The sequence below is a fragment of the Corvus moneduloides genome, chromosome 5 (genome assembly GCF_009650955.1).
Source record: "Corvus moneduloides isolate bCorMon1 chromosome 5, bCorMon1.pri, whole genome shotgun sequence".
Taxonomy (NCBI): Eukaryota; Metazoa; Chordata; class Aves; order Passeriformes; family Corvidae; genus Corvus; species Corvus moneduloides.
In genome coordinates this window covers 15340667-15354341 of record NC_045480.1, presented here as the reverse complement: position 1 = coordinate 15354341, position 13675 = coordinate 15340667, and the positions used below count along the sequence as shown (strand labels likewise).

Sequence of the window (13675 nt, the reverse complement as noted above, 5' to 3'; positions counted from 1 at the left end):
TTCTATGTGCAGCCAGAGTGGCAGCTTGTTCTTTGATGTACATTGCTGGCAAATGCCCTGAGCTGAAATACGGGTAGACTTCAGCAACACCAAATACCACCTTGTGGGAAAACTGTTCGATGTTTGGCCAGGCTTAAATTAGCAGTGCAGAGTGCTGCCATAGCTCTAGTCTTGATATGTTTCTACCTGCAAAAAGGAGACTAACTGCTTTCTCCATCAGTTTTTTTACAGATTTCCAAGGAACCAGCATAACCTTGGATATTCAGCAAAAATTCTTGCTTTATCTTGCAATGCATTTGTGATGCTGAATAACAGAGGGTGTAGTAACAGAGGCAAGAATCATGTTTGTATTTTAATATTGCAATAGAGGAACTACATTAATACACCAAAGTTGCAAATAAAAATCAAAAGCACAAAAAATCTGCACAACGCAGAAGGAAAGCACAGCAGCCTTTGAAAGTGTATGTTACTGTACTGCAACCTGTAAGAAAAACACTTCTCATTTTACTAATAAATCCCTGGCCTTCGGGAACAGGGAACACTTAGGAATATAGATAACAGCCCTAAAGAACATGCCAAACCCATCAGGAAATAAGGACACCCCTCGAGAGGAGTAAAACAGGATTTTTTTTTTTCAAAAGCTAATGGGGTAAGTAAGTCATCCTGATGGGAAAAGCAAACCCGCCTGACCTCGAACCAACCCCCAGAGGAAGTGACCAAGGGAAGATGGCACGGCCACGTCTGGGACGGCGAGGAGGGATGTGCCTCGGCGGAGCCCAGCCACGGGTCCCGGCGTGGCGGAGGCCCCTCCCGGCCGGAAAAGGGCAGGAGCTAGCCCGGGATGCAACAGGTCGGCGATCGCCGCGCACTCGCAGGGGTGCGGGTTCAGCCCGAGCCGCTCGGCCGTGTTGGACCAGCCACGGCACAGAGCATCTCCCTATCTCCAGCTCCTCTCGCCCAGCACATCCCGCCGGGGTTAAACCCCCTCACGCTCCTCCTCTTCCTCCCCCCTCCATCCCGGCCTGTCGGGGTGGTCCTGCAGCCCCGGCCCGGGGCAGAGCCCGCCCTCCGTAATCCATGCGCGGGCGGCACCGCCACCACAGCAGCCGCGGCGCTCTGAGGCGGAGCGGGCGGTGCTGTGCTGGCCTCCGGCTCGCTGTCCCCGCTCGACCGGTCAGTGCTGCGGGCGGGGGGGTACGTGAGGAGGGGTCCCGGGGCAGCTTCGCCGGGGCCGTGGGGGGCAGCAGGCGGGGATAAGGCTCCTCCGCCTTCTCCTGCTGCGGGCGGGAGAAGGTCCTGGGCGGGAGAGCGCGGCCCCTTCCCTCGCGGGAGGAGAGGGTCGGCGGAGCTCCGTGGGAAGCTGGGTGAGGGGGGCGGGTGGCCGTCGAGGGAGGCGGGTGCCCGGGGGAATGGGGCTGCCCGCGGAAGAGATCCCGGTGTGCTCAGTAGGCGCTGGGGAGAGCGACCTGTGGGAGCGGCGCGATGGAGGCGCCCTGAGAGCGCGGGGTGAGGCGGGGGCAGAGGGGCGGCCGGAGGGCAGATCAGTGCTGAGGAAAGCCGGGGAGCGGGATGGCGGGAGGGACGGGTTTGGCCGCGGAAAGGGGGCTGCGGCACGGGGGGAGGATGCGGCTGGTCCGCGGGGAGCCAGGGCGGGCCCGCCCGCCGAGCAGAGCGGGGCGGCGGGCACGGGGTGCGCGTTCTCTCCCCGGGGGCCGTGTGTGGCAGCGGCGCCTGGGGAGAGGTCGGGGACGGACAGCTGTGAGCCACCGGCAGATGAACAGAGAGCAGCGGTGGGAGCTGCGCGGGGAGAGCCCCGGAGATCTCCGGGGAGAGGGGAAGCCGCTCCACGGGGAGGAGGAGGAGGAGGAGGAGGAGGGCGGGCGCTGAGGGCACCTGCCCGGGGCGAGGATGGGGGAGGCGGGCAGTGGGGCCTGAGCAGTCTCGGGTAGGCGGACGGGGACGGGGCTGGGGCTGTGCTGTCCTCGAAATCGGCTCGTCAGGGGCGGTGGGGGTAGGGAGGCGAACCCCAGCCCGGGCTCTGCGGTGGATGTGAGCGGGGAGAGGGCCCGTGCGCTCCTGCCGGCTCCCCGCTCGGCACGGCAGCGCTGCGGCGTATGCCGCCCGCCTCGGAGGAGTTCCCTGAGGCGGTGCTGCCGGTGGCTGCTCGCTGTGCACCTGGGCAGACCGCGCCAGCCCACAGGGGCTGGCCAAAGGTTTTGCTCAGCAGAGGGGAGCTGTGGAGTGAGCTGCGGACCTCATCCGAGAGCTGGGGAGAAGGGGCAGTTGTGGTAGTAAACATGGGCTGTGTCTTCCGCACACACATGCAGAGGAGCCGCTGAAGAAACTACCACATCGGTCGGTATTCCCGCAGAGGCAGAGCTGCGGTACCCGCGCTCCTCTGCAGTTTGCAGATAAGGACTAGGCAGCGTGTTAGAGGAAGAGGTCTCTACAGTTCAAGTAATTGGAAAGAAGGTGAAGGAAAGGCTTGGTCTCAGCTGCTAGTGGGAAACGTGCGTCGTGTTGCAGTACCTAGGTGTTGGGACATGTACAGACTGCTCATCGGTATACATTTGCCAAAAGCTGCCTGTTTATGGGCTGGACTTACTGTGTCTTAAAATGTTCTATGTGATGCTGAAAAGTAATTTAACAAGGAATGCTCTATGAATACTGGGGTAAATGCACCACTTAAAATCAAGTTAAATAAATTATTTTGTTTGGTTAGTGAAAATGTACTTTAAATATTTAGGCACTCAGCTGAAAATCAGACCTGCTTATGCTTGGGGGAAGGTATCTCACCTGGAATTTTTACAGGTGTGTTTCTGCTTGCAGATGGCTGTGACTTGTAAAACAGAAGGATTTTTTGATGTTGCTTTTTAAGTTTATTAATTTTGAAATTAGTAAGAAGCTGCTCAAAGCAAACTGGATTCTGAATATCCAGTTTTTCCTGACCTGAGCACATACTCGTTTTGAATATATAGCAGGCAAGTCAGATGGGTACCAGGGCTGCCTTATGTGGAAGATGCTATTTGTTTAGTTTTTCTCAGTGCTGCCAAGCTCTATTCTGCAGTCCCTAGTGCTTATTAGGTTTATTTGCTTCTTAATCCTCCTGTGGCAACAGGTTGTAATTGTTGGTACGCTTAGGGCAGATTTTGTAACAGAAAACTGTACCTTTTTAACCTACCGGTATCTAACTTGGCTTGCTGTATGGGGTCTCTGGAATGGGAAGGTGGTGGTCTGAGTTTGGTTTTTTATGCATACTTAGGAGTTTCAGTCTGCCTGTAAATGTGTTCTTGTGGCTGTTCTAATTTCTCTTCTGGTGATTGCTGGCACTGGTGCAAGGGGATGGTGGACTTGGATTTTCAAATGTGTAATTGGAAAAATGTAACAAATGTACTCAGAACCTTTGTGTGGGCTTCCTATGGACAACTGCGTCTACCACCATCCCAGCCCATCCTGGTTCACTGCCAGCAGGCTCCCCCATTGAGCTGTAGCAGTCTAGCCTCTGGTTGATTGAATTTCAGTTCACGGGGTTAATCATCGTTGCATCGCTGCACTGCAGTGTTGTATTTGCATGGGTTGCAGTGTTTAAACAGAAGGAGGCCAGTCCCATTGGAACAAAGACCTGGACATCATGCTGCCTCTGAGTTCTGTTATTCAGAGCTGATGTATCATGGAAGCTGCTGAACTAAAGCATCTATCTCTCGTTTCCTCTTCCCTTGTTAAACTTAAAGCAGAGGTTGGTTTTGGAAAGTATTTTTAATAACAGGATAAGATATATCTGAGATGATAATGCTGCTGCAGATTTGGGTGATGGTGTTCTCCACAGGTAGTGTTTAAAACCCCAGGAGTTATGCTTAGTGACTTGTATGTATAGAATATTAGTGTCAACCACAGAATAAAATGCAAAGCTTGAGTCTTAAAAATGGACATTTGCAAACCACACACATAGAATAATGAAAATCTTTAATTCATTTTAACTTGTTAAGTACTTCACAGGGTGTGTAGTAATGAAATTGGTAGCTTATTTGATAATTGCTGTAAGCATTTCAAAGTTTCACACAGCTTCTTTTCATTCACTGTTTACTTGAACTTGGGGAGAGTTGTACTGGCAGTTCCTGTAACTCATTGACTGCAGTGATGCCACACTGTGTCTGAGGAAATGAGATGGCCACATGCTGCAATGAAGATTAGCATAAACTGCTATTCAGTTCTCTTTATTTGTGTCACTCCTGTGTATGTCATTCTTGCAGTTCTCAGAATTACAGATTTCATGGATAGATTTTTCCTCTTTAATGCTGTTTGTCTAGCATATTTAACTACAAATATGCTCCCAGCTAAGTTTCTTTTAGATATTAAGAAAAGGAGAACTGCTTGGAGCTTTTTACATCTGAGTTATTTTTAGGTAGGTTGAATACATATTAGATGCTAAGAGGCATGTTAAGTTACAGGTTTAATAGTGTTTCTGCAAGTTCCTGATTATTATTATTATTAATGTAACCCTGAAAATATTAGTGTTTTATGTAGTATAGAGAAGAACTGGTGTCAATCTGGAGGAATTGTCCAGTAAGATTGTATATACCATGTTTACTATGATATATTTGCCAGCAAAGAGAGAGGAAGAACATGTGGTCATAATTCTGCAGATCCTTTGATTTGCAGGAAACTCACCTGAATTTTATAAAAGCTTGACTGAAAACTATGTCGAGTTGGAGACTTACATTTCTCCACTTAGCAGAATATTGGGTTTTTTTGCAGCACACGGAGTGTCCTTGCAATTTCAGTAGTGTCCTTGTCTTAAAACTGCCCACTTTGTCTTGGTTAATACATGACTACTTATTTATGGCAGGTGTAGTGATTGTTTTCCTATATTGGGAGAACATTTTAACAGTGTTTTATTTGCCTGTTTGTGCAATAAGATAGACTTTAAATTGTCTTAAATTTTACCAAAAAAAGTTGTGTGTACTTTTGTACTAGTTTGAAAACAAACCAGTGGGAGGCACCAAGTCAGAATAACAATTTAATGGGGAAATTAAAGAAAAGGAAAAAAAAATAAATAAGAGAACACTGGTTCAGACTGACAGAGTCAAGATACATCCTGACTCCCTGTTTTAGCAGTCTGGTAGAATGGTGGCTGCAGTCCTCTGAAGCGGTGATACTGTAGAAAAGGGTCTGCTCTTCCTCAGGAGTTCCAGTGGTGGCCGTGTAGCTCCTGTCCTCTGGAAATCCAGTGGAATGGCGTCTCTGGTGTTCAGCATCTCAGATTATATCCACGATGGGATGCTTGGTTCCTCCCTCTGGGTGGAGCATCTCACAATGGGGTAATGGGTCATGAGGCCAAGTGTTGATTAGGCTCATTAACAGAAGATGGTCCGGAGGGAGTTATCTCTGAGTCATGCGGCAGGACAATGATGGGCCATTAACAGAAAGATAGTCTGGGGGGAGGAGGCAAGGAGACACTGCCCCACCTGATTTCAACAGCTCATGAGGATGGTAATAGAATACACTGCAACCCAGGACAACTTTATACTAGACTAGAGAGAGGGCAGAAATAGATAACAGAGCACACTACAGAGAGCTTTGCCTTAAGACACCAGTTAGAGAAGTCATCTTCTTCTCAATTTCATCTTTCACAACCACACCTAACATTTCCCTGAAATGGATGCTTTTGTATCAGTTTCCTTAACTTTTGGAATCAAGGCTCAGTTAGCATGTGTGAGCTTTTTCTCCTGACTCACTGAAATGTTGCAACTGTACTTCAGAAATCTCTAGAAAACTAAACCTGACTTAGAAAATTGTTCAAAGCCCTTTTTAAGGAGAACAAATTGAACTGTTGCCTTTGAGCCCCTAAAATCAAGAGCCAAACAAGGTTAAGGTGATAAAAAGTGGTTACTGTTTAATCAACATCCCTCCAGGTGCACAGCACACCAACATTCATGCTGAAAATGTGTCAAAAATGCACACGTGATAGAGGGCTTTTACACTTTTGTAAGTTCAGCAAATTAGCATAGTTGACAAGAATCCCCAATTAGAAGAACAGTTAATGAAGTCATTTCCCCTCTTGGTTTGATCCCCTCTGAAGCCCCCCCTTCCTTGCTACTAGCTCTACCTTTTTTTTGTCTAAAACATGAGAAAATGTCTTGGGAAGGTGGCTCGGTCTTGCTTCCCAGAAGAAGCAAGGTTAGAACAGGCCTTCGGGAATTTGTCTAATAGGAAAAGTACTGGATTTAGCTAGGAAACTATGTAACTATACAATAAAAGTCCACAGAGTTATGAATATATATGAAGAATATATATAAAAGCAAAAAGTATTTTGGCATCAGAGCAGTAGTGTATCAAACTTGCACAATTTTCACTGTTGTGTCATAAAGGCAAAATAATTTTTTTTTCACCTAGTTGTGGTCTTGTCATATTTTATGCTGTAGAGTTTCTGGAGATTTGATAATAAAATGCAGCCTAAGCAGTTTTCACTCTCTGACCATTTCTGTGTCCAGCCTCAGAGCAAGATGTGCATATGATAAAATTTCACTTAAAAGTATGTTTTAGGCTGAAGAAAACTAGTCTTAGTAAAAAATTAAAGGAGGAAAATTAATATTTTGGATCTGAACTTTGTTTTTCTTTCATTAATCTTTAACAGAACATTCTTTTCCAGATAGGGAAATAATCACGGTATTATGTGTTCTAAATTACTGTGTGCTTGTGTTAAGCATATTTCAGAGTGGTTGCTAACATCACCTTTTTGAATAAGGGTTGGATAATTGTGCTAATCACAGCATTATTACTGTTCCTTCTTCTTGGTTTTCACAAGCCATGAGGAGGAAAGACAGGTTCGAGTGTTCCCTCTTAACTCATTTGAACAGTGGAGAAACAAAACTGTCTCTAGGTCTTTGATCTGATCTGGTATTCCTTTATTCCATATTTTTGTTGATCTATCTTTTGAGTGCAGCACAGACTACTAAACAAGCTTACAATGTGATTTTGACTTCTTGCAAAGTACTGGTTTTCAGAAAGGTAGCTAGTGTTTTACCAGAGACTGTAAAGCATGGGAGAGATTTAAGTCTCACTATAGGTTTTAAGTCTTCTGTCTTCAGCATCTCTTTGACCTGGAAGTACCTTGGAAGTCAAGGTATTGGTGTAGCATTGGACTGACTGAAGCCATGAGGTGTTTGTGTTATTTTGCTGTCGTTCCTTGCCAGTGAATGGTCTGAACACCAAGGTGGAGACGGAAAGCATTTCTCTTGAGTAGTGCTGCTGAAAAGGGCAGCAGAGGCCCAGCTGTGCTTGGGAAAGGCAGTTGGTGCTTGGTGCTCCCCAGCTGGAAGTGGTGTCTTGTCATGAGCAGTGAGTTCCCGCACAGCCCAGTCAGTGGCTCTCTGGGGGATCACCAAAGGCATCCCAAAGAGAAGCTGGCCCGGTGGCTGGGAAAGTCGGTGTGGTGCTCACTGGCACGCTCATCAAGTGTGTGCAGCTTCCAAAATCAGAGAAGGGCAGCAGCTTTTCTGTTGCCTTCTATTTGGTTGGTTTCGGTCTGTTTCCTCAGAGGCTGCTATTGCACGCTGAAGTGGAGGAGTCTTACCTGGGTTCTTGTAGATCAAGATGTGGTCGCTTGATTTGTTGGAAGCCCAGGGGTGTGTCTGTTGACATTTCTTAAGTAGTGGTAGATCAGGCTCCTGTGATTTTGTAGATTCAGAATGTTCTTAAACATGTATAACCATCCAAAGTTATCTTAATGACAGTCAGCTTTAGCAAGCTGTAAATAAAAATTGTTGACTTCTTCAATTCCTAAGGAGAGCCTTGAGATAGCTTGAATTAATAGAAGGTAATTGCTGACACCCATTGTCATCTGTCAAGAGGGTGATGTTTTGTTGATTTGGGTTTTTTGGGGTTTTTTTGTTTTGTTTTGGTAACTTCAATGATACATTATTTTTTCCTCAATCTTGGAAGACAGTTAAGAGTATCTACGATTGCAGGTTTTGCTAAAAGGTGTAGATTAAAGAATACAGAGTATGACTTGTAATAATTGTCATCGACTATAGAACCATCAGGTGGTAATTAAAAGCATTGTGTAATTGTTGTGACATGACATATTGTACTTAGTCAGAAGTGCAGTTCATACACTGCTTCTTTAGTTTTGTTTCCCTTGGAGCTGTACCGAAGTTCTGCTTTGTTTTTGAAAACTCACTGACCTGGAACTGTGCATAATTGTTTTTTCCACCTCTTTCAAGTACAGTGTATGTAGTATAACATAGTCTTCGCAAACCTCAGCAGTTTTTTCTTTCCTGTCCTATCTGGCTCACTTTTGCAACTGTTGATATGTTCAATTTCCAGAGAAGATTGCAGGTTGTCTTGCACTTTGCTATTTGCTTGCACACACCTTAATGAGCTGTTTCTTTTTTTTTGCCAGAGATGGTGCGCTGAGTCATTTCCACAAGAGGCTGCTGTACCACTCGGAAGTAAAAATACATTTAAGAATTGAAGGTGTGAGAGTGTACCAGCATTCTCCTGGTTAGAAAGCTACCCCCCAAGTGAATGTTTGGAAGATTTCTAGACTTGGTCGGACAAATATCTCTACCTCCAGTTTTATGAATACTGCTCGCTATGGCAGTGGAACTCTGTTTGCTGCTGCTGCTGTTTTGTGGAAGTACTATTTCAGAGGTACAGCCTATATACAAACCACCTCCTGGAACTTTGGATTTTGGATTTGTACCAGCCAAGACGTATGATACGGGTGCATACCATGAACCTGGGGCAATAGGAATTTTGTTTAAAATAGTACATGCATTCCTGTACTTAGTGCAGCCAAATTCTTTTCCTCAAGGTAAGCAGATAAACTACTTTTGTTTAAAATACAGATTTGCTATTGATGTGTTCACCCTATTGTAGATACCAAGGCCATAATTAGGAAGTAAATTATATGAAGGACTTTGTAAGTAGCATGTGTTACGGCTAGGAAATGTGTACAGTTCTGTGTAAAATAATATTTTTCTGCTAAGCATAATGGGGAGGAGGTTGTTAATGAAAATGAAATGTTGGTGAAATTTCACGGAACTTTGCTTACATATCTCAAAGCTGTCACTGATGCATTTGAGGCTTGTCTTCTTAACTGAAACAGCATGAGATAGAAGTAGGGGATAAGCTGCTTTGTATTTAACGTTAAATCCATAAGGGACAGCTCTCTGAGTTTTGCATATTGTGATAAACAGGTGGTTACAATATTATAAGATTTAGCACAGGAAATTTGAAATAAATTTCATTTGTTTCCACATATGTGCATCCATGGTCAAGTTTTATGTAAGGGCAGTTCCATTACCGAGCCTTGTGTAGCTTCTTGTTCCTCTAAAAGCTGTCAGGTTAAGACTTGAAACTGCACTTGTTTTAATGAGACTTTTTTTTTTCCATTCATTTCCTACTAAGCTGTTCCTTCTAAAGGAAAACTTAAGATGTTGGAGAAGTATGTGCAACCTTATTGAGGTTTCATTGATTAAAAGGTGCTTTTGGAAATAGTGTTTTTGTGGATGTGGTAGTTTTATCAACTTAACTTTTCAACATGCTTTTTGTTTCATTTAGCTCTTAAAAGTGCTAATGTGTTGGTATAATACTGGCATTTAAGTTATATCAAGGTGAACCTTGAATTAAATCTAAGAAGGACTTCGGTTTTTCACTGATTCCTTTTGGAATATAGCAACATATAAAACCTGTATAAAAGGTGTTTATATTATTTTGTAATACAGCTTTCAATTTATTCGCTTAAACTTTTAGGAATACAAAGCCTTAAATTCTTTAGTCTGGTTGGTCACATGCATGTATATCTGTGAACTGCTGTTTGCTTGGATTTTTGACATTTCTTTGTGCATCTCTGACATAACTATAGAAGAATGAGCTCAACTGAACTTGAATGAATGAATTCTATTTAGACAAGTGCTCAGAGTCCCAGGGGTTAACCAGCAGAATATCCTGGCCTGTTTTCCTGCAGGATCTGTCTTCTGAGGAAGTCTTACACAAGGTGTAATGAGGGCAGCTGCATGAAGGTGACAGTAATCTCACCTTTGGGAAGCACTGTTTCCGGATACCTCTGCTTCTTTTGCCTCTTTGCTTCTGTTAAACATGTGGGTGAACTATTTGCATCTCTGTGAGACCTGATGGTGAGGATTGCCATCTGCATGCAGCTCCTTAAAGCAGGCCTCCACTCTGCCTGAAGCCCTGCTTGAATATTTTGTTCTCTTACGATTGTGGAAACTTGATTTCACTGAGACGGTTACTGTGTTTGTATATTACCAAGAATTTGGTCTGTAATCTTGTATGTCAGAATTAATGTCCTGTGTCCTAAGCATGTGAATAATTAGTGAGTATAGACTTTATGATCAAGGTTATTGTCCTGTGGGACTGCTCTTAATAAGTTCTACGTCAAGTAGGTATTGTGAACTCCAGCATTAAAGAAGACATCCAAAAGTAAATTAGCTTGTAAATGTTCTTAGCTTGTAAGCTTTGAACATCTCATACTTCTTCTTACTTCCTTGAAGATACTTTTTGCCAAATCGGTTCTTTTCAGAGCTTTGGCTTTGTTTTTTGCATTAGGTGAAGTCGTGTTCCCATGGCCCCTCATACTTCACTGCGAAATACAGATTTGATGGATCATGTCGGTTTGAGTCATACTGTTTAATTGGCTAATCCCCATAATCTCTTTTGCCATATGCTGTTCTATTTTCACATTCAGCGTATTAATGGTGTATTTACATATTTAAAATGGTTGTTTTGTTTGGTTTGGTTTTTTAAATTCCGGCTTGAAATAGAGTTAATTCTGATTCAGAGATGAAAATAAGCGTAATGACAAATGGGCACAGAAAGCAAGCCTTTTGATGTTTCTATTTCAAACTTCATCATTCTAATGGGACTGGTGCTCCAGAAGAGTTAGCTCCAGGTTGATGCCCCAGTGTATTGCATATAACCACAACATAGAAAAGTATCATTTGTGTGCAAGCCTTGGCAGCAATCACTTAGACCTTTGATCTTAGTAGTCCTGTATTTTTTCTAATACTTGGAAGTACTCAATGTTCAGTTTTCTAATCTATTAGTACTCTTAGCTGGGAGGAAAAGAAGTCATAGGATTGTCTAATTGCATATAGATATTCCTGCCTTTGCAAGTCATCTTGCAATAGTGCTCTGATGGTGCTGAATATGTTACAAGATAACATTCATACTCCTTCAGTCTAAAGTATGCCTTTTAGGAAGAAAGCCAGTGTGAGCTTTATACTGCTACGATAAAACAAAATAGGAAGTACATGAGAGTCTTTGGGAAACGTTATTCTTAATTTCATGCTGCTAAGTCTCAACAGTTGAAAGGGATCACTTCATTTAATGAAAAAAATCAGTCAAGAAACATTTTATAAGATGGTTTGCTTTTAGTTACATCTAGATAAGTAATTATTTATTCCCTTCTAAATTTGTTCATGCCATCAAGTTTGTGGAAGTACAACTTTTAAGTTTAGATTTAATATGTAAGTTATTAATTGGATTAAATACAGTTCTTACGTAAAGTACTGTAACAGAACCAGGGCAAGGAACTGTAACACCTTAAGTTTTTTTAAATTGCTGAATCTTTTAAGACCAGCACTGTGCTCCTTGGATATGGCAAGAACCTAGCTCAGAAGAAATGAATTAGGATATCTGATTGCAGTGCTTCAGTGAGTCTAAATAGATTCTGCTTTCAATGCCACCAGTCAAATATGTACTGCTGGAAATGGGAGTGAGTTTACTTAAGTGTAAACTTATTCAGGGAAGCAGCCTCCACTTCGAGTTAATGATAACACTGGAGAGGAAAAGACTGGTCACTGGTCTGCTACCTGAGGCTCAGCAGGTCACTTCAATCTCAGTGTGCCTTTGTTCCTCCATGGTAATGATTGCGCTGCTACTCCTTTTGTTGAGGACTGTTTAAGACAGAGGCATCGTTTTCTTTCTTGTTAATAATACCACTTAAAATAAAGAGATGATAATAGGAAAATTATAGTTGCTTCTATTACTTATCTAAGAAAGAGGACATCTAACAAAATAAATAATCAGTTTTTCTTATGTAGAAATTGTCATAAGCTGCAGCATTGATTTATTTATAAAGTTGTCACTTCATGGTTGTGAGGTGGTGCTTGTCGTCTTTTGTGTTGGAAACCTTCAGATGTGAACTTGGTATGGACAGGACATGGTCAGTATGATGCTGTGGCTGCTATGAATTATCATAGTTTTGTCTTTGTTCCCATGGAAACAGTTGTTAGTTGCAGTAAGAGGATGTTAATCTGAGATTCCAGTTGCCAGCAGGATGTGCCCAACAAGTCTTCGGCTTCACAGCTAGTGTCTTGTAACAGAAATATGAGGAGTTCACAAAGGAAAGAAGCTGGGAATAATAAAGCTCCTGCTCCTATTTTTAGGTGAAATGAGACAAAAACTTACAAGCCTGTTTACCTTACCCTACGGTACCTGAACATACTGCAGGACAACTTAACTAGTAAAGTTACAACTGCTTTTCTCCAGCTTCTGACTTACATTGTAGGTAAGCGTTTCTGCTGAAGTGGGAGTACAACTTTTACATAAAAATCAACTGTTGAATGCAGGTACTTTCTGGGCAAAAGATAGTATGAAGAGTTAAATGTACTGTTTGCTATGGGGAACACAAATGAGCTGATTTTTAGATCTGGACTACATCTTTCAAATCTTTCTGACTGTGGAATCTTGCTTGCTGAACAGTTTAATCAGACTGAAGGTCAGAACTTGAATATTTTAATATCACATCCTGTGTCTGACCCATTTTGGTCTTTCTTTCTCCTCATCTAGTCAGCCTTTAAAGCAGCTGCAGATTGTGAAGTTCAGCAAGTTAGTCTTGTGTTATCTCAGTAATAAAGCACGTGAGTGTATTCAGCAATTAAATTATTCCCAGATATTTCAAAGAAGAAACTTGTAACTTGATCTGAAAATAAACTGTATCTGTAGTTAGTATAGCTGTAATAGAAAATGCACAGGAAAACCCTGTTGTTTTGGGTAGGTTTGATGAGCTCCTAGGATACTGACTTTTGAAATTTACTGGCTGTGTTGAGTGTGAGGTTCTAAAGCAAGTAATCAAAACACTTTATCACCCCCTCACTTAAACTCAGTAAGGCAGAATTACTTTTTGTGTGTGTGTGTGAAGCTAGATTCTCTGCCTATTAGTCTTCCACAGCTCCCCTACAAAAACAAATGCATGTGTCTGGATCTTGGAAATAAGCTCAGTTATATATAGTTAGTAGTGCCCTTTTATTTTTAAACTTAAGATTTTCCCAGGAAGGTTAGGCATGTCTGCATGAGGTTAAAGGACGGTGCTGCGGCTCTGACTCTGCAGGTGCTGCAGTCCAGCACCATAAAATTTTGCACAGGTACCTGTAGCCATTATGATGTTTCATAAAAACATAAATTAGGATATCCTTTTTTCCAGTTGTGTGAAGTTTCAGTTTTTGTTTGGATGTGTTATACTGCTTTTTTGAGCTAGTGTTTGATAGCTACCCCCCATGCATGTGGGTTAGTTTTCTTGAAGCTTACATCCTGGAGCTGGGTTGGGAGCCCAGGTAGAACTGTGCAGGAACTGAGAAGAGGGAAAGAGCAGTATCAACCCATTAGTAAGTTAGCTGTTAGATTGGCTAATTTCTGTTGTCAAGTGACA

At 43.0% G+C, this 13675-nt stretch overlaps 1 protein-coding gene across 18 annotated transcripts in view; it reads left to right on the top strand.

Annotated features, from left to right (window-relative positions):
• Positions 1 to 884: 884 nt before the first annotated feature.
• The window catches only part of PROM1 (prominin 1), a 72716-nt gene continuing 59925 nt past the window's right edge, over positions 885 to 13675 (top strand). For 5 of the 18 annotated variants that reach the window (XM_032108703.1, XM_032108701.1, XM_032108698.1 and 2 more), the window contains exons 1-2: positions 889 to 1173; positions 8402 to 8815. In XM_032108703.1, the coding sequence (XP_031964594.1) occupies positions 8596 to 8815 (220 nt within the window). In that variant the 5' untranslated portion in view covers positions 889 to 1173; positions 8402 to 8595. Of the gene's footprint in view, positions 1174 to 1412; positions 1507 to 1766; positions 1791 to 2192; positions 2356 to 8401; positions 8816 to 13675 lie in introns of those variants that run through there. The other 13 variants (XR_004240082.1, XM_032108693.1, XM_032108687.1 and 10 more) reach the window with 8 other exon arrangements.